The sequence below is a fragment of the Hirundo rustica genome, chromosome 15 (assembly GCF_015227805.2).
Source record: "Hirundo rustica isolate bHirRus1 chromosome 15, bHirRus1.pri.v3, whole genome shotgun sequence".
In the NCBI taxonomy this organism is placed as follows: Eukaryota; Metazoa; Chordata; class Aves; order Passeriformes; family Hirundinidae; genus Hirundo; species Hirundo rustica.
The window spans coordinates 9,052,784-9,075,122 of NC_053464.1; the positions used below are offsets into that span (position 1 = coordinate 9,052,784).

General features: G+C 45.0%; 3 protein-coding genes across 7 annotated transcripts in view; 1 reads left to right on the forward strand and 2 right to left on the reverse strand.

Moving 5' to 3' along the window:
* The window catches only part of DNAH3 (dynein axonemal heavy chain 3), a 57,759-nt gene extending 51,317 nt beyond the window's left edge, over positions 1–6,442 (reverse strand). The window contains exons 1-5 of the mRNA XM_040078873.1: positions 6,306–6,442; positions 3,280–3,387; positions 1,646–1,762; positions 626–830; positions 213–246 (exon numbers count right to left, since the gene is read on the reverse strand). Of these exons, the coding sequence (XP_039934807.1) occupies positions 213–246; positions 626–830; positions 1,646–1,738 (332 nt within the window). The 5' untranslated portion in view covers positions 1,739–1,762; positions 3,280–3,387; positions 6,306–6,442. The remainder of the gene's footprint in view (positions 1–212; positions 247–625; positions 831–1,645; positions 1,763–3,279; positions 3,388–6,305) is intronic.
* Positions 5,940–11,266, forward strand: LDAF1 (lipid droplet assembly factor 1). Of its 5 annotated transcripts, none has more exons than XM_040078880.1 (5): positions 5,940–5,969; positions 7,583–7,713; positions 8,598–8,766; positions 9,159–9,297; positions 10,420–11,266. In XM_040078880.1, exons 2-5 carry the CDS (start codon positions 7,642–7,644, stop codon positions 10,508–10,510), a joined length of 471 nt encoding a protein of 156 aa, XP_039934814.1. In that variant the 5' UTR covers positions 5,940–5,969; positions 7,583–7,641; the 3' UTR covers positions 10,511–11,266. The 5 variants fall into 5 exon arrangements, with proteins under 5 accessions (XP_039934814.1, XP_039934813.1, XP_039934812.1 ...); XM_040078879.2 differs by lacking the exon at positions 5,940–5,969 and adding an exon at positions 6,197–6,346; XM_040078878.2 differs by lacking the exon at positions 5,940–5,969 and adding an exon at positions 6,555–6,625.
* A 3,632-nt stretch (positions 11,267–14,898) lies between these two features.
* ZP2 (zona pellucida glycoprotein 2) lies at positions 14,899–20,792 on the reverse strand. The gene is made up of 18 exons (XM_040079123.1): positions 20,713–20,792; positions 20,562–20,635; positions 20,310–20,393; positions 20,140–20,234; positions 19,182–19,340; positions 18,804–18,848; positions 18,392–18,556; positions 17,836–17,932; positions 17,572–17,753; positions 17,041–17,170; positions 16,717–16,898; positions 16,546–16,637; positions 16,336–16,460; positions 15,886–16,075; positions 15,503–15,638; positions 15,333–15,429; positions 15,160–15,246; positions 14,899–15,069 (listed from the first exon to the last, which is right to left on the reverse strand). The coding sequence occupies exons 1-18, from the start codon at positions 20,751–20,753 to the stop codon at positions 14,939–14,941; spliced, it is 2,112 nt and encodes a 703-aa protein (XP_039935057.1). The 5' UTR covers positions 20,754–20,792; the 3' UTR covers positions 14,899–14,938.
* Between the last annotated feature and the right edge of the window lie 1,547 nt (positions 20,793–22,339).

The window sequence follows — 22,339 nt, forward strand, 5'->3', positions numbered from 1 at the left end:
GGTAGCCCAAGATCTCCACGGATTTTCACGTGATTATCTTACTAAAATCTTGTGACACAAAAGCCAGTTTTAATGCACATACATTTTTTGTAAGGACTTAACATTTCATTCTTGGATGCTTAACACAGCATTCATTAAAAGAAATATTAAATCACAACTGAAACCAGGCTCACTGTAATAATCTGTATCTTTATAACATTACAGGAAGTTACCTGTCAGAACTCCATCGCCGCTTTTTCCTTGCAGCTTTAAACACCAGTTAAGAAAAATCACATACAGATATGTTTTTCCAATAAGATATTGTTTCATACTGGTGAAAAACAGACCTAAGATAATTCATCACATAATGAAATAAGAAAAAAATACAATGTCACAGAGAAGCACTGCATGTGATTATTTGGAGGGATAAACCTAACTGGTAAATCTGAAACCGGCATTTCATTTATTGAAGTTACACATGCATTGGCAAATTTGTCTATACTGACTCTGAGGTGATAAGCTTGTAAGTGTTTATTAGGGATAAGTGATGTTTTCCAGGGATGACGCTTTAGCTGATAAAGAATTAGAGATAACAATGCATGGAACAAGCAAGTCCAAACTTATAAACGCATTCAAATATGGATACGCAGTGAAGTCTGTGAGATCTCTATCATTGAAAACGACTTGAATTTTTTCATATTTTTTAATTTTAAATCCCGTGCAGTAAGAGTGTAATTATTAGCTATGGAGTCACTTGGGTTTCTGTAGAGATGCTGTTCTTTGAATGGAGCTGCCAAAGTCCATGATGACTCCTGCATCAAAGGAGGATAACGGCTTTCCTGAAGGAGAAGCTGAAATTGGAAAAACAAAAGCACAAGTTTTACAGAGCACAGTAATTTAAAAAGCCTTCTTAGGGCTAGAACAGGATTAAACATCAATTAGTATGAGAAGCAAATACATAGGTCAGACAGACATTTGACCACTGATCTATCTTTAAATTACTATGCTCTCCACACGTATAAGGATAATTTTACAGAACACTTCAGTCTTACTCAGGCTTTTTTTTTTTTCCTTCTTTTTTTTTTTTTGCATAATCGAGGTATTTTTTATAAATCAGAGAAGACAGTACATAATCTAGTTCTTTCCACTCCCCCACATCTCTATCTTGCTTCTTTTCTTCTCCTTATATTTGCTTAGATTTAGAAAGTTCCTATTCCTCAGGCCTTCATTAATGACCTGTCTACTTTTAACTCTCAGTCCTTGTAATAGTTGAAGAATAGTACAAGTTAACAAATTCAGCTCTTGTCTTTCTCCTACATCAGTAAGGATTTTTAATAGACTTCTGTGGTCTGTTCATTCCATGTTCTCTCAGGTGACTTGGTATCTACGGACGGACTTTTCATCAGTCCTGATGTCTGAACTTCACTGAGATAGCTCACAGGCACATGAGATGCACGTCTCAAAGTACCCCCAGAGATAAAAGTACGTGAGCTACACTCATGAATATACTTGGAATCATTGGATCATTAATGATAGAAGTTCGAGGCCATCAAGTTCAACCTTTGACCCAGTACCACCACACCCACCAAACGCCATTGCAAAGAACGGGAATTTGCCAGCACATGGAATGCGTGCATTCCCCGGCAGCAGGGCAGAGAGCACATACCTCATCCAAGCCTGAAGGTGCAGCTGAAGCAGCAGCAGCAGGTGCAGGTGTGTGTAGGAATGATAATCCTGATGACTGTTTTGGACGACTCATACTGCATGTGGAACTGTTTTGTGACTAGAAAGAAATGAAAAGCAACTTCAAAGATATTTATGAAATACTCTGTTTAAAAAAGACTCATGAAGAAGGAACAGAGTCCTTCTGCTTTCAGCAAAAACTATATATTGCAACTTTTCAAATTTTAAGGAAACAGCCATTCTTTGTGGTGCGTTCCTCAGCAAAACACTTGTTTTGCCAGTAATTTTATAAAACTGCTAAACACCAGTAAATACCAGTTAAAAAAAATCTTATTTTTAGATCCCTGAAAACTGCTTAAAATTAGTTATATATTTTAAGTTATACTAAAAACTCGACATGGAGTTTGTAATGGTATAAACTCTGGATATAAGAATATTAAATCCTACCAAGCTGCCAAATTGACAGTGAAACAGTCCAAGTTGTGTGAACTGTATTACTGGGAAGGGAAAAAAAAAACCCTCTAGATTTTTTCATGTCTAGAAGGAGCCAATTACAGTAGAAACTATTACCAGGATGCTGCTGGAAGAACAAATTGCTCACAATACTCTGCAAAGTGTTGTACTACAAATGTCAGGATATCTGATATGTTTAGGATTATATTTCACCTCTTCAAGGTGACAATACTTTGAGATGACCTTCCAGGACTCTATACAAAGTTCTGTCAGGATGTTTTCTCAGGATTATTAAGCCTCACAGAATTTTAAGATGCTTTTGAATGGCAACTCTCCTTAGTAGAGGCCAAAGCCTCACCCATAGTCTGAGTTTCCCAAATCAAACTTGTTTAGGAGATTCACAATTAACAATTTCCTAAATACAGAGTGACACTATGAAAAAAAGGAGGTGAAAGTGTGCTGTATCTGAACACCAGTGAGTTAATTCACCATGAAAAAGGAAGTTATTATCCAATACAAATATGTTTGAAAAAGATACAATCTTTTTTTACATAATTTTAATACACTTTTAGCACATGGCTATTGCTTTCTGATGTATCACTGAAAAATGAAGCTGCTGGAACTTAGTTTTCCTAGCAAAGTTGTGCCCTCCTTAATATCAAAGTAGAGCCCATTTAGAAATAAAATTGGAGAAAGGTCTGATTTGATTTGCCTCCTTGGTATTCTCCAGAATGCCTGCACACACAGAGAAATAAAGACATTATCACTTCCAGACAAAACTCATTAAAGAAAGCATGAATTCCTCTTGATTAATGACTAAAAGATTGGGCCTTAGGGTCTTTAAAATGAATAAATGATACAGCTTATTAGGACATCCATTTATTCATTCTCAAAGGTACAAGAGTCATTTAAAAAGCCATCGTTCATCCTAAAACAACTCCTGACAAATGCCAACTAACCATTCAAACACCTAATATTTGAACAAAGAAATCCTTAATAAAAATACATTATAAAGGATTAAGTCCCAAGAATATTTAACAAGAACATGTGTCTTTCAAGAAGAGTTCCCCCAATATCAAACCACTAACCACCAGTAATGGCCAATTTCACCTGAAATTTTGACAAAGTTATCAACATTTCACAGTCACTGCAGAAGGAACTTACCCTCAGGAGACTCAGGGCTCTCGGTTGGCTTTATTTTGCTTTGGCTTTTTTTGTTTGCTTAGAATTTTTTGGTCTTCCCCTTTAGTGTGAACATCCTTGTTACATGCACTGAAAAAGAATGAGAGACTCATCTCAGGTCCTACACAAGGTGATAATCAGCTTCTATCCCAGCTGCCAGGAAGAAGAAAAATCAGCTCTCACACTCCTTGTTTACAACAATAAGTCCTCTCTTCTTCCAAAACCCCATGCTAATTTTTCACCATTCCTCTCAAGCTCACTTTTCACCTTAAGCTTCCTAACTCCCCCCAGATATCCTTCAAGCAAGACTTCCTTAAACCCTGCCCTTTCCACTTTCTCCAACACCAGTTTCCTCCCTGCTGCCTGTTCTCTTCTAACATCCCAGGACTCTGGGCCCCTCATCTGTGGTTTACAGCAGAGCCAGACATTAATTGCCAAGAAAAATAAGCCAATGTCAAAAAGAATGGGAAAAGAGAACAGAGAGAGACACCCTGCATGCCTCACACATCCCCAGGTGATCAGGGTAAGGGCAGGTACTACCTGCAGGGGCCCTTGTTACCAGTCCCTCTGCCTGTCACAGCTTGCTGAATTTCTCTGACACCCTGCCTTTCAGTCCTCAAGCTTGGTTGCCCCAGTTACAGCATAGCTGCTGCTTGGAGACAGAATTCCCTCCTCCATCTCCTCCCCCAGCAGAGAGGAAACAGCCCCTTTAAGTGTTGTGCCAAGCTGTGGTCAGGGAGATTCAGTTGCGGAACCGATCAGGAACTGTACAGGCTCCTTTTACCTCTGAAAGTTATGTAGTCCTGAGATAACTGAGATATTCTAAGTTTTGCATGAAAGCACTGCACAGAGCTCCCAGAGCAGTAAAGGCTCTATAAACCCAATTTTTCTTAAGAAGAATTGGAAAAAAAACAAAAATCAAGATTCAAAATCTTGACTCCAAACACCTCTACCACTTTTCCACCATAGAATCAAACTTCCTGAAGATCTGAACACAGCAGGTGGGGTAGTCTCAATTCCTCTAAGCCTGTATGCATTTGCCCCCCCACTCACAATCATCACTGCATCCTGAAAGATTTTCCATCACATTCCTCCACAAATGGGAATTACAACCATCCAATACAAAATCTAGCACGGTCTCTTAATAGCTACCCTCAAGAAGGTCTTGTACATGTTCTGCCAACACAACAAGAGTTCAACTTTAAACCCTTCCCCATCATCTTTGCTATTTTTCATCCAATTTTCAGTGAGCTGAGAATGGCTGATATCCCTGAGTTAACAGCACAGTTTTCCTTATGCCTTGCCCTCACACCATCTACAAGTGGAACATTGTTGTTGGCCATTGTTCTTAAAGCACAGGCCAGCAGGGCAGGGAACAGAACCAGCACTGCTGGTGCTGGTAATTGCTTGGCTAATGTGTGCCATAACTCTCCAAATATTTCACTGCTGGCTTGCAACGTGAGTATTTTCCTGCTAATTGGAGCTGACACTGGCATGAAGACAAGATCAATTAAGCAGCAGTTAAGAGTAAGTACTGTTCCTCTGTGCACATTAACTTGGATGCTCATATATGCACGCCTTTCGAAGTTGAATAACTTATCTCTGCTGCTTGAAAAACATTAAAAGCAGTTGTTTTGTATAGAGGAAGATTATATATTAATTTTTAGCAGAAAAGATAATTATTTTTCTTGCGTAGCAAGAAAATAATTTACTAAGAAGTATGAGAGTATCTTCAAAACTGCAGCTATGTCATGCTTGAAAACAGTCAGAAATTTAAAATCTCCAGAATACTTTAAACTCAGCTCCATTCAACTTTATAGTGCCACTATCACCAAGTTATGTCACACTGGAATTCCGCCAGTTAGTTTTCCCTAAGCTCACTTTTTACAAAAGCATACAAACCAACAAATTTATGATATACCCTAGTGTACCAGGAATATCAATCCACTATGCACTTTAATAATATGAGAGATTAACACATTAAGAGTTCAAGCAAAATACCCTTGCCCTGACCATCCTCTTCTTGCAGGCATCTTGTGCTAGGCTATTAGACGCCACAGCCCAAATATGTGTTAATATGCAAATCTTTCTCCCTGTCTACACCAATCCTGGTATTTGCACAGATCGCTGAAATCAGCACCTCAAAGACACAGAGCTCCGACAGTCTGATAAGTCCAACCCCCTATACTTCATAAAACCTTTTTTTGGCATTAATTTCCAAATTAAACATGCAATGCATTTTTGTCGCCTTTAAAAAAATAATCATGAAACCATTAACGTTCAGTTATATTCAGTAATGTTCTAATAGGTGGCACCAATTAAATTATTAAAGCAGTCACGAGAAACGTGAATATTTAACTCATTTCTGATTGCAAGTTACAGCATGAAAAAAAAAAAAAAAGGAAAAAAAAAAAAAAATCTGTGTAGCAGAAGCTGGGAATTCACCGGAGCTTCACGCTTGGATGCTCACACCATCATGACGGCTCCGCAGAGCAGCCAGGCCGAACCAGCGTGCAACACACCTCACCGAGCATCGCTGCTGAGACACCCTAGGAGCGTCGCTTTGGCTGAAAACCCAGCTAAATTCTTAAAGTCATTACTCCTCACGCGGCACGTCTCCCCGAACTGGTTTGCCACGTGGGCACCAAAACACCTGGAGGCAGCAGGGCAAGGTGGGGACGTGTGGGAACACGAATGCGGGACGGGGGAAGGTGGTTGAGCCAGGTGAGGTGTTCCACAGCAGCTGCTCCAGCGCTCCTCACGGCGTGACTGAACACTCGCAGCTCACTGCGAGCTGCCTCCGCTGCCTGCCAGCCTGGGGAAGGTGGCATTACAGACACCCACGGAGCGACTGCTGGCACCGGAGCCGTGAGGCGCGGTGCCGAACGCCGCCCGGGGCCGAGCGAGCCTCTGCACGCCTCCACAGCGGCTCGGAGACCGCAGATACCCTCATTTTCTGTCCTCCATTCCAAAAAGCTCCAGGCTGCGTGTCCTAAAACAACACAAACCTCTGGGACACTCATGAGGGTGCCCGGACTGAGCGGCTGAGGTAGGGCCGGGGTGAAGGGCAGGACAGCAAGGGGAACGCGAAAAGACACCCGAGGGGCACCAAACCACCGCCGCCAAGCCCCGGCGGCCTTTGGAGCCCGGCCCGGGCGCCGCACGCCCACGGCCGCTCTGCGCCGCCACGGGCGGGCGCTGCCCGGCCCCCGCGGGGAGGAGACAGCGGCGGAGGGCGGCGGCGCTCCCGGAGCTCCGCCAGGCCCTGCAGCCGGGGGCGAGCGGCCGAGCGGGGCCGCGGCCCGGCGGGCGGCAGCCGCAGCCGCAGGTGAGCGGGACGTTCCCGGGGCCGGCTCCGCCAGCCCGGGCTCCGGCACTGCCGGCTCGGCGGGAGGGCCGCGGCCCGGCAGCTCCGCGGAGCGGGGCCGTGTCCCCGCTTACCTCCGGGGGACACACGGTGGGGACCCGCTGTCCGCCGGGGCGCCGATCCGTGGGGGTGGCTGCGGCGGCGATGAGGGGGTGATCGCTGTGCGCTGGCCGCGGTTCTGGGTGCCCGGTGCAGGCCGCGGGCGGTGGCGGAGGTAACGCCCGGGCTCGGGCGCGCCCCGCGGGCAGCGAGGGCTCAGCCGCTGTGTGAGACAATGCCGTGCCCGGGAGGGACCGTGTGTGTGCTGGGGGCACGGCAGGGACACCGGCGCCCTGGCTGCTCGGGGTTGCAAACAGGAAAATGCGTCCTCTAACCTGCCCCTTGTTAAGGGTCCCCCTGCAACAACAGCTGGAAATTTTCAGGGGGATTGCTTAGCTGAGGTTTCCTTGAAACTGACACAGTTAGATGTGTTCAAAGCATCTGGAAGCATTTTGCCTTAATATGCTGAGTTTTGAAGCTGTGGTGGGGTATGCTCTCAATGCTGAGCACAAGGAGATTCACCGAAATAAGTCTCATTAGCGTGTTACTGGTTTCCAGCACCCATAGCAAGAAATTGTCCATGCAGATGGTTAGAAGTGATGTTTTTACTGGTAAGTGAATACCCTGATGAGGTAAGAATAGGGTTAATGTTATAAAGGAAGAAGGTGAGAGTCGCCTGTACCTTGCTACTTGGCTTTGGGAGTTTCAGGAGAGCTTGCAGGGACAAGCCCTCTAGGTTAGGTGTGCTTTTGTAAAAGTAATGTTTTGGACTGTGTATCTCTTCATCTGAAACCTGCATTCTTTCTTTATACAAAGGAAACACTTCATTTTCAAAAAGCATCTGTATGAGCCTGTTTCTAATTGTACTTTAATTTTAAGGGAACTTGGCTGAGTGAAAAGTGGCTGTTCAGAAGAGGTCGTGGCTGAGGATTAGTAACATGTCCAAAGAAATGCAGGAACTACAGAAGCAATGGCACTCCGTGATGCAGACCATCCACAGCAACGCAAATGTGGGTCTGGATTGTAATTTTATGTATTTATAAAGCTACTCCTTTTGTAACTACCAGGATATCACACCCTGATTTATTTAAATGCACTCCCTGTTTTTTAACTGAACACTGTGAGGCCTGTGGGAAGGCCTGTCCTCCCACGCCTTCTCAAGGAAGAGGGAAGCCTGTTCTGCATTTTTGTGTTTTACTGGCATAACCCTTTGAGATAGTGGAGTGTCATTTTAGTGAAATGGTTGTACTGCTATAAAAAGAACTAAAACTACAATACATGTTTCCTTAAGGGAAGGGAAACTACTGCAGTAAAATTCTAGTGTATAGCTATGACTGCCTCTGTAAAAAGATTTTCTTTTACTAGTAATACAATTAAATTCTTAACAACTTTCTGATACAGACATGCCTGCACTGTACTTAGATTCTGTAAATGAGCAGGTTGTATCTATTACTGAGCCATGGATAAAAGAAAAGTTGAGCATTTTTAAATGTTGCAGATTTTTAAAATTAACAAATAGAGATCTGTAGTTCAAAATAGTGGTTGCTGAGACACTAGTGAAAGCTACAGCTAGGCTGACTTATATTTTTAACTTGATTTCAGATTGGTTGCTATTTTGTGAGTTTGTTGTTTTTTATAATTTGTGGAAGAATAGAACTGGGAAGTCCAAGAAAAACATGTCTGTTGTTGGAAGAATCATAATTACCCTGAAGTTATCTAAAGTTATCCAAAGTCCCCATGCTTTTGAAGCAAAGAGGCAAGAGGTACTCCCTATTCCAGCTGAAGACTCACTAAAGATGTATCCTACCTGTAGTTCACTACAGTAGCAGTGATCTGTATCTGTGATAAGAGATTAAAAAAAAAAAAATCTAAAACATTTTTCTTTCATCTGCAGGTCGTTGCCTTTATGAATTCTCGCGTTGGCCAATATTTAGATGACCATCCTTTTGTTGCCTTATCACTCCTGATGTTTATTGCAGTGTCAGCTATTCCTGTTGGATTTTTCCTGGTTTTTGTTGTTACAACAGCTGTAATGGCCTGTATTGGTGTGATAGTCATGGAAGGTACTGTATGCATTCGTGGGTATACTTACCTATTCCCTTTTAAGGCATGTTACCCTTTTCCTTTTAAATTGTTCCTTCTGGAAATCTGAGTCCTAGCAATTGAGGGTTTCTGTGTGTAGTCCTCAGGTCTCAGCAGTAGTAAACTCTTAATACAAGAATAGCAATCTAATTAAGTGTAGTCGATACAGGGGAAATCCTATTTTCCTTTCTAATCTCAGCCACCAGGATATGCCTAAACCAGTTATCTTGAGCCTGCATAGCTTTTATGGAGGCTAGCCAGATGAGGGAGGAAGATGGTTTTCCCAAATAGTTTCAAATTGGGGTTGTGGTAGAGTGTCAGCTCTTCTATTTGTGCTTAGACTTGTTTAAATAACAAAGTGATGTTTTATTAGGTGTTGTCATAGCCATAGGTGGCATAGCTCTGCTGTGTGTGCTGTGTGGGCTGGGAGCCCTGTCCCTGGGAGTTTCTGGAGTGCTGAGTGTTTCTTACGTTGCGCTTTCAACTCTGGTCAACTACTGGTGTGCATCCAGGTGAGTATGGATGTCTTGAACCCTGTTTGGATTTCAAACTCTGCAACTGTGCTATTGCATTCATTGTTCCATTTTTTTTTTTCCTAAATGAGCCACTGTTGCTTAATTTAACAATGTTTCTTGAATACTTTGAATCTTGGGCTACCCTCATGGCTTAAAATGCAGCATACAGCTGTCTGGTCAGGGGTAGGTATTTTAATGAGAATGTTAATTCATGCTCTTTTACTTATTTGGGACAAAGGAAATACAAATGGTCTTTAAACATGACATCAGGCAGTAAAATTCAGTAAAACATTGGCTCATTCCAATGTCATTAAAACCCACTGCCCCACAGAATTTTGCATAGCAGATGAACTTTTTCCAGTTTTTCCTGCACGTTGACCCAGCTCTCTCTGCTTACCTGCATTTATAGACTAAGGGAGCAAAATTGGTTATATATTTGGGATAGGCAAGGTGTCGGGGGCTTAAAAAGTACTTAAAAAGGACAGTGTGGTCAAAATAGAAAGAGCAGGTTTTGTAAGATATTGCAGCTGTGCCAGTTGTGCCTCTCAGGACCTTGGGTTTAGAGGCCTATTTCAGTCAGCATTGCCTCAGCCAGGCAGCTGAGAGCAGGAGGCAGCAGCAGGCTGTGCTGGAGTGGCAGCTGTGGCCCCTGAAGTACCTGCCAGGGAAAGAACCACAGTAATCACTAAGGCATAGGAAAGCAAGAAGAAAAATCACAACTGCTCTCTTCTAGGCTTCCTCAGTCTGCTCCTTCAGCACAGTTGTGTTTGCACAGCTCTTGATGACACACAAAGCTGCCTGAGATGGCAGCAGGGTGACAAAAGCATGGTGCCAGGCCCACAACCTTGCCCACCAATTCCAGAAGATTTCCATTTTCCATAGAATATCCAAATGCACAATCCAGCCTACTCACCAGCCCTGCTGAGCTACGGCTTTGATATTAAAACAGATAATACCATCCATTTTTGTGTTCCTCTCTCTTTTGAGAGACGCTTAGATAGACCAGCAGTGGATGTAAACCAATCTAGGACATCTCACATTGCTCAGCTTTTTTAAGTTAGAAGACAATAACCTTAGGGAGGAACAGACAATAAAACTATTCTTTTCTCATGTACACAGGGGTCAGATAAGGAAGCAGGATGTTAATGGAAGCTTACCACAGAAGCAGCCTGGCTTGGATCTTTCTGCCAATACTGGAAAGAGTGAATAAGTAGTTTTCTCCCCCCTTCATAGGCACTTAGCTGTACAATTCCAGCCTTTGCTATGTAATTGTTTACTCACTAAGCATTCAGCTACTGTGTACTCCTGGAAACTGAGAAAAATCAATATACATATTACACTGGCACTGTAAACGGGATCTTAAGAATAACCAAGAAGCAGCAGTGCAGTGGTAAGTGTATGTGCATGACGAAATGTTCCACAGAGTTTGGTAAAGGGACGTAATAATAGTTGGTACTGTTAAAGTCAAGGGCAAGTAGGTGGACAGAAAGGGGAGGGAGATATTTGACTTCTCCAGTACTGGAGTTCTGAATGGACTGTCTTTAGTACATAGCTGTGGTCATTTTGATACAGAAGTATCAAAGTTCAGAACAGTAGAAACATGGTTTGAATGTGGAAAAATATTTGTAAGCCTTAACAACCTTTGTTAAAATAGTAGGAGTACACCAGGCTTTATGTTCATTATACAGGGAGAATTGGGTTTGTCATAGGTCATGGTCTAAGCTTTTATCTCCATTTAGATGTTGTGTTATTCTAAAGGGATATTTTCCTTATTCTCATTGCCTCATCATATCAGGGGTAGGCTTAGGTCTGATTTAGGTATTTAAATTGCCTGGTTTGCTTCATAGTTGTAACTTTGTATATATTATTTAAACTTTTTTCATTTTTGCAAATGCTGTTATATTTTAAAGCATTAAGAAACTATCTAACTATATTAGTTTAATAAAATGCTGTTTGTTTAACCAGATTGTGTTATGAGTCTGTTTCATTATACAGTAAAAACAATTTTTTTACATCTCATTTTAGGAAGACTACATTTGGAGCTAAGTTTTTCTCCTTAAATAAAGTATTTTATATGGCCAACATTGCTAAGCCATGAACTGCAGCTTACTGCCCTTGTCATGCCTGTAAAGGAAATGGAGATGTCTAAGGTCTCAATTAGTTTTATTTAGTTTTGCATGACTGAACCTGCTGCTTAACTAAAACATGGACACAGATCCTACCTGAGCTGTAACGTGCTTCACACAGTAGTGGTGGTAATAGTTTCAGCCCTTAGGCTAAGCTGGCCCTACATTTCAGCTGTAGGGTGAAATAAGCCCCAGAGGATTTTCAGGAGCCCTTTATTTTAATGGCCCTGTAGTTCAGCAAACGTTACAAAGCCACATAACCAGCTTTCCCTCAGGCAAGGCTCCCTGCAAGAGCTTTCCAGGAGACACCACAATAAAGACCTCACACCTGCCTAAAGTTACAGCACTCAAAATCTTAATAGCACAGCTCATACACAAATACACAGCTGAACCCCTTATCTTCAGTTTCCTTTATGCTCTCCTCAGCTGACGGGAAGAGGCATTACTTAATAAAATCAGCAGACACTAAAGTCCTACTCAGTCTGACCCCCAACATGAACCATTTTCTTCTACATTTTAAGTTTATTTTTATTGTATAATTCATTCTGTCATCAGCACTTAGCAGGAGCTAAAACTGAATTCTCAGTTACCTGCAAACTTGGAACAGTTTTGCTCCTGCTGCCCTGACCTTTGCATGCTTATCAGCCTGTCATTTCAAGGCTTCTCACTGTGCCCTCTCACCAAGAGCTGCTTTTTGTGCAGTGCCAGCACCAGAGTAAGGTTTTCAACTGGGAAGCTGAAGAAAAAACTAGGTCAGCATAGAGAAGGTGTTTCACTGGAGACAGTAAGGCATCCCTTAAAAGGAGGGCAGAGGTTTTCTTCTTTGAATTATTAAAGACTGCAGTAGAGCTAAGAAGTCCTTAGCAAGACAGGCTGGGGAGATGCTTCCAAGTCCCCTTTCCCTCAGTTGCTCCCTCAGCTCTGCAGAACAGCACCCACACGACAAGAAACAGGAGACTCCCACCCTGTGGCACCATTCCCAGCCAGCTCCTCAGCCTACTCAGCTCTCACAGATCTGGTTCACTGCCCCTTACTGTAGGCATGAGCATCCCTTAATAGGCAGCCACTCTCATAGTCCTACATTCTGGGAGACCCCAAACAGCCCATGCCTAAGGAGATTTAGAGCAACCACGTGTGGTGTGGTTCCTGAAGCAGCTGCTTGAGCTCAGGCTACAGAGTCAATGCTGCCTGCACCTGTAGCGGGGTCCCTGACTAATTCCTCTGCCTTTTCCTGCAGCACCATCATCCCCACCTCACCTTCCACTGTGTCAGAAGAGAGTAACCTCCACCTGAGTGCAGGAAAAGAATCTTTTTTTGCTCGTAAGATGAGCTTAAACTTTCCAGATAACACACTTTAACAGGGGACAGAGAGGCAGCAGCAGCCCATGTAGAGGAAGAGGGAAGGAATACATGTGGCTGGGCTGTAGGGTAAATTATGTACAAAATAAGGAACACAATCCTGTGCTTTCCTTGATTTAAATTTAATTACACAGCCTTCATTCAAATGACCCCTGCACTGTCCCCAAAGAACATTAAATGAGCCACTGTGAGAAAACTATAGCTAACCCTCCCAGAAACCAGGGACAGATCTCCTCTCACAAGCCACATCTGAAGTCTTCACCTAGGCAGACAGTATCAGCCAGGGGCAGAAACCAGGCAAGAGCAACCTTCTCTTTGACCTAGATGGCTGTCAGCATGTGCAAGCTCTTTGTCTCACCTCCTCAGGCAGTAAAAATAGTACAAAATACAGAAGTCAAAGAGCAAAAGTAAAGCTCTCACTGCTTCTCATACTGAAGGTACCCAAGTTATTTTAAATAACTTCACTAGTGCAAGTCCATAGATTCATGTATGCAAGATATGAGAAATATTTTAGCTTATTAGCATGTTAGCTAGCATGTTTACGTGTCACTGTAACGTTATTTAGCAAACTTCAACTATCCTAGAGCAAAGGTTCTAACTCCATCAATGAGAAACAAGGAAACTTCTCTACCTGAACATGCACAAAGATCTTTTCCCCACATTTCAGAAGGAGGACAGGGAGAAGGAATATTAAGATTAGACTCACTTGGGTCAGAAGAGCTCAATAGCCCATACAGTTAAGTACAACATACTGTCAAGTACATCCACCCTCTTCATCAAGGACCACTTACCTGGCTTTTGATGAAATACTTCATATTCCAGCCAAGTGCTAAGTCAACAAGACTTAAGTATAGCAGGTTGTTTGCTGGACAATCCTTTCAACCCTAACTTCTAACAGGCCAATGTCAGTAACTGACTTGTAATTAAATGGCTCCCATATAAGATTCATAGTTTGTGTTTATAATAACATAACTTTGATTAAATGCTAGCATAAGGTCTAATGATCATGTTAATCATGGTCTCTACTCCATACTCTCTCTGCATGAAATACACATGAATACTTAGAAAATGCAGCCTGAAATCCGTTGTATTATTAATAGCTCATTAATAATGTCTAAGTGAAGTAGGGGCTGTGGCAGACAAGCCCACAGCCTGTGCTGTTTATGCACTACATGTTTGACATGTGTCAGGGTCTGGGCATTGACTTGATCCAAAACCCTGCACACTCAGAGACCACAGAGCTGGACTTGTGATTATCGCTCTCCCTGCTCACACAAAGTTGACAGAGAATGTTTTACCTAAGGCTGTTACACTACTGCAACAAAGCACTTTCACTCTGTCACATGCAATTATATTTTATGTCTCCTTTCCTTGACTATGCAAGGTGTACAAAATAAGAACTGCATGAAAACCTGCCTCACCTCAGCTGGGCAGCATTTCATCTACGGACAGTACTGTCAGTATTGGAGGCAAGACAGCTTTAGCTGTACTCACACATTCTTTCTTCCCCCAGTTTGAGACCCCAAATTACAGACTCCTGGCACCCCTATTAAGTGTCCAATGGAACTTCCAGCCATCAGAAGATCAGCCCTGGCAGCAGGAATTCTGTTCCACTTTGTTTTTTTAGTGTCCTCCTCGACTGCTATATGCAGAAAAGGGTGGCTTCACTGTATAATTCCTGCAAAGACCTTTTGTAATAATCTGATTCTCATAAGGGCAAAGAGATTTTTTTTCCTGTCAAGTTTTAACACAAGTGCTGGGTGTTGCTAAACAATGTCAATAAAGCCAGGTTTTAATTTCCATGTACAGTCTGGGGCTCATGTTTACAAGAGGAGCTACTCAAGCTGCAGATACTAGCACAACACAGATTTTTAAAAATCCAATTAAATGGAATCACAATTATGAACTACGATAAGCAATTCCAGAAAGGAAATCGCTGCCAAGTTGAACAGGAATTTAACATAGCAGTGGTCTGTTTCAGAACAAAGATGCTCAGGAAATTAAGGATTATAGTCATTGTTAAAGACACATCTACAATAAGGAGATATTCAGAGGATGAGCAGTGTTGATTTGTGTAACTAGATGCAGGAGAGAGAATACACAACAGACATAATTCACCAAGTGACTACTCCAAGTTTATTTGGAAATACACATTAACATACCACATTTACCATGTACACTCTTCTCTTTAGGCATTTAAGAAAAGCCAGTGTGGCCAGAGAGAGAACACCAACAGCAGTCATTGCAATGCCAGCCCATGCCTCCTTGCTCAGGAGAGTGCTCCCTGCAAAGCAAGGGGAAAAGCAGTTTGTTTATGGAGACAGAGCCTCACTAAGCCCAAACAAAACCCCCCAGCACCACACTGGCTCAGTACCTTGGGCTGCAGACCACTCTTCTGGCACAAAGAGGACAGGGCCCCCCAGGCTCACCACAGCAGAGCTCACAGCTGCCATCCCACTTTCTGCAACAGTAACACAGCACAGTTGAACCCCACAGTGCAGTGAGTTATCTGGGACCAGCACAACCTAAAATCCACTCAGACATTACCTCGCTTGCTTCTAGATGGCCGTGGGCACCTTGGGATGCACAGGGGGGAGTCTGGGTGAAAACGGTGGCAGATCAGAACACTGCAGTGGAAGTACACCTGGGACACAGAACAAGAGGAATGAGACATCCTTTCATTTTGAAACAACTGTTTCTCATCCAATGTCACCTACCAGGCCAGGAACAGCTTTGTCACCAGAGACAAAGGCAAAAGTCTTCACTTCCAACCTTTGGCGATAGTTAGCATAGCTGACACCATGTCCCACGGGGTGAAACACAGTCCTGTAGCTGTCTAGGTCATACTCACAGCTGCCAATAAATAAAAACCAAGTCAGAACATCAGGTTAGAGAAGGTTTGGCCTGTTGACTCGTTCAAGCAGCAGAATGAAGTTCAAGGTTGAGGTGCTATCTTCTTCCTACAAATTCCAGCATCCCAAGGCAGTACTTGGAAGGCATCATACTTAAGGCTCTCTTACTAAAGAGGGAGCAGGGGAGAATTAGGCACTCCTCCCACCCACTGCAAAAGGTACTCTCATTTGCATGGCAGGCCACTCACCCATCTACAACAATATTCCACTGGGGCAGAGATCTTGGATCTCGTGAGGCCGTTGCCCAGCAGTCATCCAGTACCAAGTGGAGGTTGGGGTCATTGCGGTTCAGGACCTGAACTTCCAGGAAGATGGGCTGCCGCAGGTACCTCACTATGGGATACTGATCCTCACGGTATGGCTGCCTGTACGAGTCCTCTGCAAGAGCCAAAGTCATTTCTGTTAAACAACCCAGGGTGCAGAAAGGGTCTCAAGCTCTTCAGCAGCAGCTGGTTGGACAACCACTGTCTGTCCAAGGGCCACAGATCTGAGGCACCTGCTTCAAACAGCACGGGTGAGCACGAGGGATGCACGCCAGGACAGCAGAAGTCCACGTTCCAGAACAGTTCATTTGCCCACCCCTCCCCTCCACAGGCTCCAGATACTTCCCAGCCAACTGAGCCCAGAGCCATCTTTACCTGGGTAGCTCAGAAGAACTAAGGAGAGAGAACCTTGATTCACTGAAGAAGGTGGAGGAGAAAGGTTGTCTACTTTTATAGTGAGGGAGGCATCACCATTGCTGAAGGAGCACATGACTGTTAACCTGGAACAAGGAAGGAGCAGGTAAGTCACATATTGATGTGCGGGTAATACAGTACTGGATGGCCTGAAGGGGTTTCCAGACACACCTGAGTTCACTGTCCCTTGAGATCCTGCTCAGGGGAAGGTCTGTCCATAATGCCCTCACCTCATTCTCGTAATGAATCCGCTCCCCATCAAACTGTGGGTAAATAACAGCATTAGTGAGGGCATTCCCAAGGGCTGAGTCCCACCCCCACCAACCCCAGGCACGCACTCACCCAGTGCCTGGTCCCACAGCCATTCAGCGGGACGTGAAACCGAGCCCTGTCCTTCAGAGGGGACTTGTAGGCTGGGCGGCACACAGGATCCCTGAGCCTGAGCGTATCCAAATCCAGCAGGGGTGTGGTACTCTCAGCAAGGACTTCAAAATCCATGTACCCATCCTGGGTGCATACAGCAGCTGTAACAGAGGTTTGCAGAGATCGTCAGTGAGTCGGTGACAGCTCTGTCTGCCAGGAGCTGTTGGTGGGATGAACTAATCCAGCACAGAGTGTAACAGTGAGCCGTGCTGAGGCACCACAGCACAGGAGTCAGTCACTTACCAATTGGTGTGTGCTGCTCACAGGGGCACTCAGGCTGCATCACCATTGCCACAGCCTCCCCATGGAAGTGAAAGACCAGTTTCAAAGAGGACATGTAGTACTGAAGTCCTGAGCAGCTCTCCCCAGGTAGCTGAAGGACAAGAGTTACTCTCCTGTAATGTGACTACAAGAGCTCATTTTAACACATGCACCTGTTAGAGCTGATTAACAAATAAGCCAAGCCTGAGGAGCACAGGGAAGCTCATTTGCATTGTTCCAGGCATGCCAAATACATACCCCCTTCTAAGAGAAATAGCTTCAGCTCCATCTGTAAAAGCCAAAAGACTTCAGGAAACCCAAGCTACACCTTGGATGATGATGCCTATCTATTACAAAGTCAGTCTGCATTCATCTTAAATCACACCTGCCCTCAGCCAGCCACAGGGCATGGCTGACTTGACAGATGCTTCATCAAGGTCAAAGCTTCTGGGTCTCAAAGCTCCAGGGATGTGTGATCACACCAACACCTGTGACTCCAGGATCAGAACTCACCCTGGACTTCAAGGCTCTCCTGCTAATATACAGCCTGACCCCTCTCTGTGTGTCCAGAGTGATTCCACTTTCCTGAAGCTGATCCATGGGGATGGTCTTATTCTCTACATCCACATCCATAAGGATCCCTGGGAAGGCTGGGATGGCAACAGTCATGTGTGTTGCATTACAGATTGCTGGACCTGCAAAAACAGCTTTGATAAATGTAACATCGGTTCCCCTGGGGCAACCACAGGTCAGGTTCTGACTTTATTCATGCATTACCTGGAGCACAAAGCATTCTTGATGCCACAGTCAGTCTGTGCTCAGGAGGGCCATACGTGAGCTTGAGTGCCACAGTGTAGAGCACCTTCTCATCGTGCTGACAAAGAAGATGGAGCTCTATTAGACAGTGCTCCGCTCCTGATCCATCACAAGACCAGCCCCAGAGGGCCATGTACTGCATCAGGTTCAGGTTTGCTGCTAGTCACACCTGCAACAGCAGTTTCTTCCCACCTCACCCTCTCTAAAAACAGCTGCTGATCATGAGACTGCCAGTCAGATGTTCCCAGGACTGGCTGTGGCTAAAATTCTGCTTCTGGAGACCCCCACTCACTGTGCTGCGGTCTGAGATGCACCCTGTGCCTCCCCATTTCCTTGTGCCAGGCAGTTCAGTGACAGCTGAGCAAGGCCAAACAGCTTTGCACACTCCCGCTCAGCCCAGCAGTGCATCAGCTTGACATCAGCTCTGGCCTGAAAATGCATTCCCCAGGGCCACAGGAGGGGAGCCTGGCCAACAGGGGCTGGGTAACTCCTCCGTGCTGACCCTCCACTCACGTACCTTGTAGGACACAACTCCAGTGGCAGCAAAGGCCACCTGAAAGATCAGGTTGTGGCCATCAACTAGAAAGTTATAGCCTTGCTGCATTGCTTGCCCGAGGCTCAGCTGTTGTGTTCTGGTTCCATCATCAACTGACAGATTCCAGGACATTGGAGCTGCTGGAACCTGCAAGGCAAGAAATCCCTGCTTAGGGAAAGAAGGCACAGAAGCATTGAGGCATTATCACCCTGATGGGCTGCCACCTCCCAGGCTTTACATTCAAGCTCCCTGTATTGACAGTGGAGAACTAGGCTTCCCAACAAGCTGCAAGTTCATCAGAGAGGTCCCTGTCTGAGCTTGGGGATATCAGACTCTGTTTATGCCAAAATCCCAAGCACCCCCCAGCTCCCTTAGCAAGGTGCAAGGAACATACCATATGCTCATTGCTGAGACTTGACATGAGACCTGGGAAGGTAACCTGAAACACATCACAAGCATTAGACTGCAGGAACTTGCAGGGTTGTAGCCACACAGCAAAATCCCCTTCACAGCTTCTCAAAGTGGACAGCCAACACCAGCTTCCCCTGCAACAGGACTGGGGCCAGAGTGGGTGCATCATCAATGACCATTTGCAAACCAGCTCTCCCAAGAGCCAGCAGCCAAGCCAAAGAGAACGCAGCTGAGAGATCTCCTTGCAGCTCATTGGTGTTCCCCCAGCTTTCTGCAGGTCCCAGACACAATTCCAGGAGACAGCCACGCTACTTTGCAAGCCTCAGAGCAGGATCTGTAGCACTCCCACTCCTCTACTTACTGCCATGAAGTCTTTTGTGCAGTTCGTTGCACCAGCAAACACAGGAGTAGTGACTTCATCTCCATGAATGCTGTGGCAGTGAGTGCTGTAGGTGATATTCATCTCCTCTCCCATTGTGTCATTCACCATCAGCTTCAACCAGAGCTGGTGCTGACCATGCTGCAGAAAAGAGATTGCTTAGAAAGAGACAGCAGTACTCACTACAGCATGAGGGCAGCTAAAAGCCATTGGCACTCAACTCTGACTTCAGAGCTAGTTTAGGTGTTTGTACCAGTGCAAGGACAAGATAACTTCTTGTTTTAAAAGCCCAAAGGAAAAGGATGAACTCTTTAGGAAACCAGGGAGGCACAGGGTTAGATTGAATAGCAGAAGATATAAAGACAACTGCAGAAGTCAAGAAGAAATCTCCAAGGAGTTACAGGTTTCAGTGCCAGAGAGTCAGCTGGCCAAAAAACCAAGATAATAAACAGCAGAACAGAGTCTTATGGCATTTCAAATACCTAAAAGCAACAGTTACCAGTAAAGCATCTGATTTCAGCCTCCCACTTCCTACTCTACCTCAACAGCTATGATTAGCATGTGGTGTTAATTGTCTGTCAATACACATTTAAATTAATTAGTGCTCTGAAATTCTTGAACCTGGTCCATATCTCCCTACAAGAAAAACATCAAGCAGCTGAAGTCTTCAGGAGAACACAACATTTACAGCAGGCTCTGAGAGATTTAATGCAAAATAGAAAGAATAAAAATTCCAATAGCTTTGGGGTTGGTTTTCTTTTTCAACTTTCAGCATGAAGCATTCTTCTATAAGAGTTTTAGATTATCAGAAGTACAAGTATCCTGAGACTTGAAGAAAGTTAGAAATGGTAACCCTATTAAACCCAGTCCTGTCCAAAGAAAAAAGTTAAACGTCTCTTAACTCCATTACAGGAGCTTTCCAGGATGAAGACCCCTTTACCTGCAGGCTGGTGCAGTTGACAAACAGGACACTGAGTATCAGCCTCTCATAATCCACAGTGGGGTCACAGGACACGATCGCCTCACCACGCTCATCTAGGAGGGATATGGATAATCAGCCCTGCAGCAGGCAGGTTTCAGGAGGGGGGCCAGGGCAGCAGCAATACATACCAACAACACACACGTGCCAGGAGTAGTTGCTAAGCTCTCTGGAAAACTCCACTTCTACCCCATCTCTATGGCAGGTCACATTCTCTGCAGAGGGAAGACCACCAGGAGCTCCAGCAAACCCTCCTGGAGGCACACACCCTGCAAGCCCCCCACCCTTCAGAGCCCCTTCCACACCAAGGCACAGGGGAAGCAGCTCCAAGCAAACCCAGAGCCCATACCCCCACCACAGCCAGCCCAGAGAGGGCACATTACCCAAGAAATCCTGATCCCCCAGGCCATCAGCACAGGGGGCTAAGCACAGCAAAAATCCAAACAGGAGCAGCAACCTGCAAGGAAAAGAGAATCAGATGAGAGAGCAGCAAGGAAAGAACCCACCTCCCCTTGTGTCCCAAACCCCGCTCACCACATCCTTGAGGTGCTCCAGCACTGCTGCTCAAACCCCATCTCTTCAGGACACCACAAGCTTGGCCTGGGGCTGCCCAGGGAGGGTTATATGAGCCCTGGGTCTGGCTCACACAGGTGCCATCTCTCTGCTGCCCAGGGAACAGAGCACTTGCACCTGCTGCTCCTCGAGTGGGGCAGCCCACAGGAGACTTGAAGGTAATACTTAGTCTTTAGCAGGGGTTTATTGTTGCCTTCTGTTTTGAAGGCCCTTTCCTTGCTCTGGTAATGTATTCCCTTCATTCCCATGCCAGATATTCAATAGAAAAATGCATGTCTGTTTTGGCAGTTATTTTTTGAATGGAGTTTTCTGAGCCAGCGTGACAGCGTTTGAGACCCCAGTCAGCTCAACATGGCTTTCCTTGGGATATTGGAAGCACTGGTGAGGATATTGGGGGGAAAAGATCCCCAAAACCAAGGCAAATGTTTTAACACAGCAAAGAGCCTGAATGCCAGGTCAGGACTTCTACTTTTGAGCACTTAGAGCAAAAACTGAGAAAGTCCCTGTGATGCAACAGATCATGTCACTGCCGCCAGCCCTGGTGTGTGCAGGCTCTGCAAGGGATGCCCACGGACCCACAGCAGAACAACTGTCACGTCAGGAGGGCGTCGGGCAGCACTGGTGTGGGTCACACTGAGCCTGGCGTGGGTCACACTGAGCCTGGCGTGGGTGATCCTCAGCCTGGCGTGGGTCACGCTGAGCCTGGTGTGGGTGATCCTCAGCCTGGTGTGGGTCACACTGAGCCTGGCATGGGTGATCCTCAGCCTGGCGTGAGTGATCCTCAGCCTGGCATGGGTGATCCTCAGCCTGGTGTGGGTGATCCTTAGCCTGGTGTGGGTCACACTGAGCCTGGCATGGGTGATCCTCAGCCTGGTGTAGGTGATCCTCAGCCTGGCGTGGGTGATCCTCAGCCCGGTGTGAGTCAGGCTCAGCCTGGCTCTGGGAACTGGCTGCTCAAGAGGACGTCCAGCAGCAGTGTGTCCTGGGGCACAGTTTTGCCTCCCTGAGAAGTGAAGAAATAAGCTCTTTTTGTTGTTTTAAATGTTGTCATCATCCCTGAATTGTGTAGCCACGATTACCCAGTGTGACTAATTCCATTCTTCTCTAAGCCCATTAGTTCCAAAGATCTCATTAGGCAAGCAGTGACTTACTTTCCTCCCCTTGCATGGCCTTTACCATACCACATTTGGTGCTTTAAAAAGTTGCAGTGAGGAAATGTCGTGCTGGATAATACCTCATGCAAAACAGATTGTACAACATCAGTGTGCAGGTTTGTGCTCCGAGTTTTCTACAACAACCTAACTGGTGATGCTGCAGCCTTTCAATCTAAACAGTTTGTTTAACTGGCAATATTTTATTTGAGACTGTTCTCAGATTAAGAGTAATACCCATATACACAGAGAAATCCAATAACAAATCAAAACCGCAGGTTAAATAATTCATTAGTTTACAACTAATGTACCATCACAACAGTTTCTCTTGAGCCTGGTAAGACATTTCTATTGAAAGCGGAATGGTTCTGAAGTTCTTTTCAAACACAAAAAGAAAAGCTTCATTCTAACTGTCCAGGGAGAGTAAAAAGTTCACA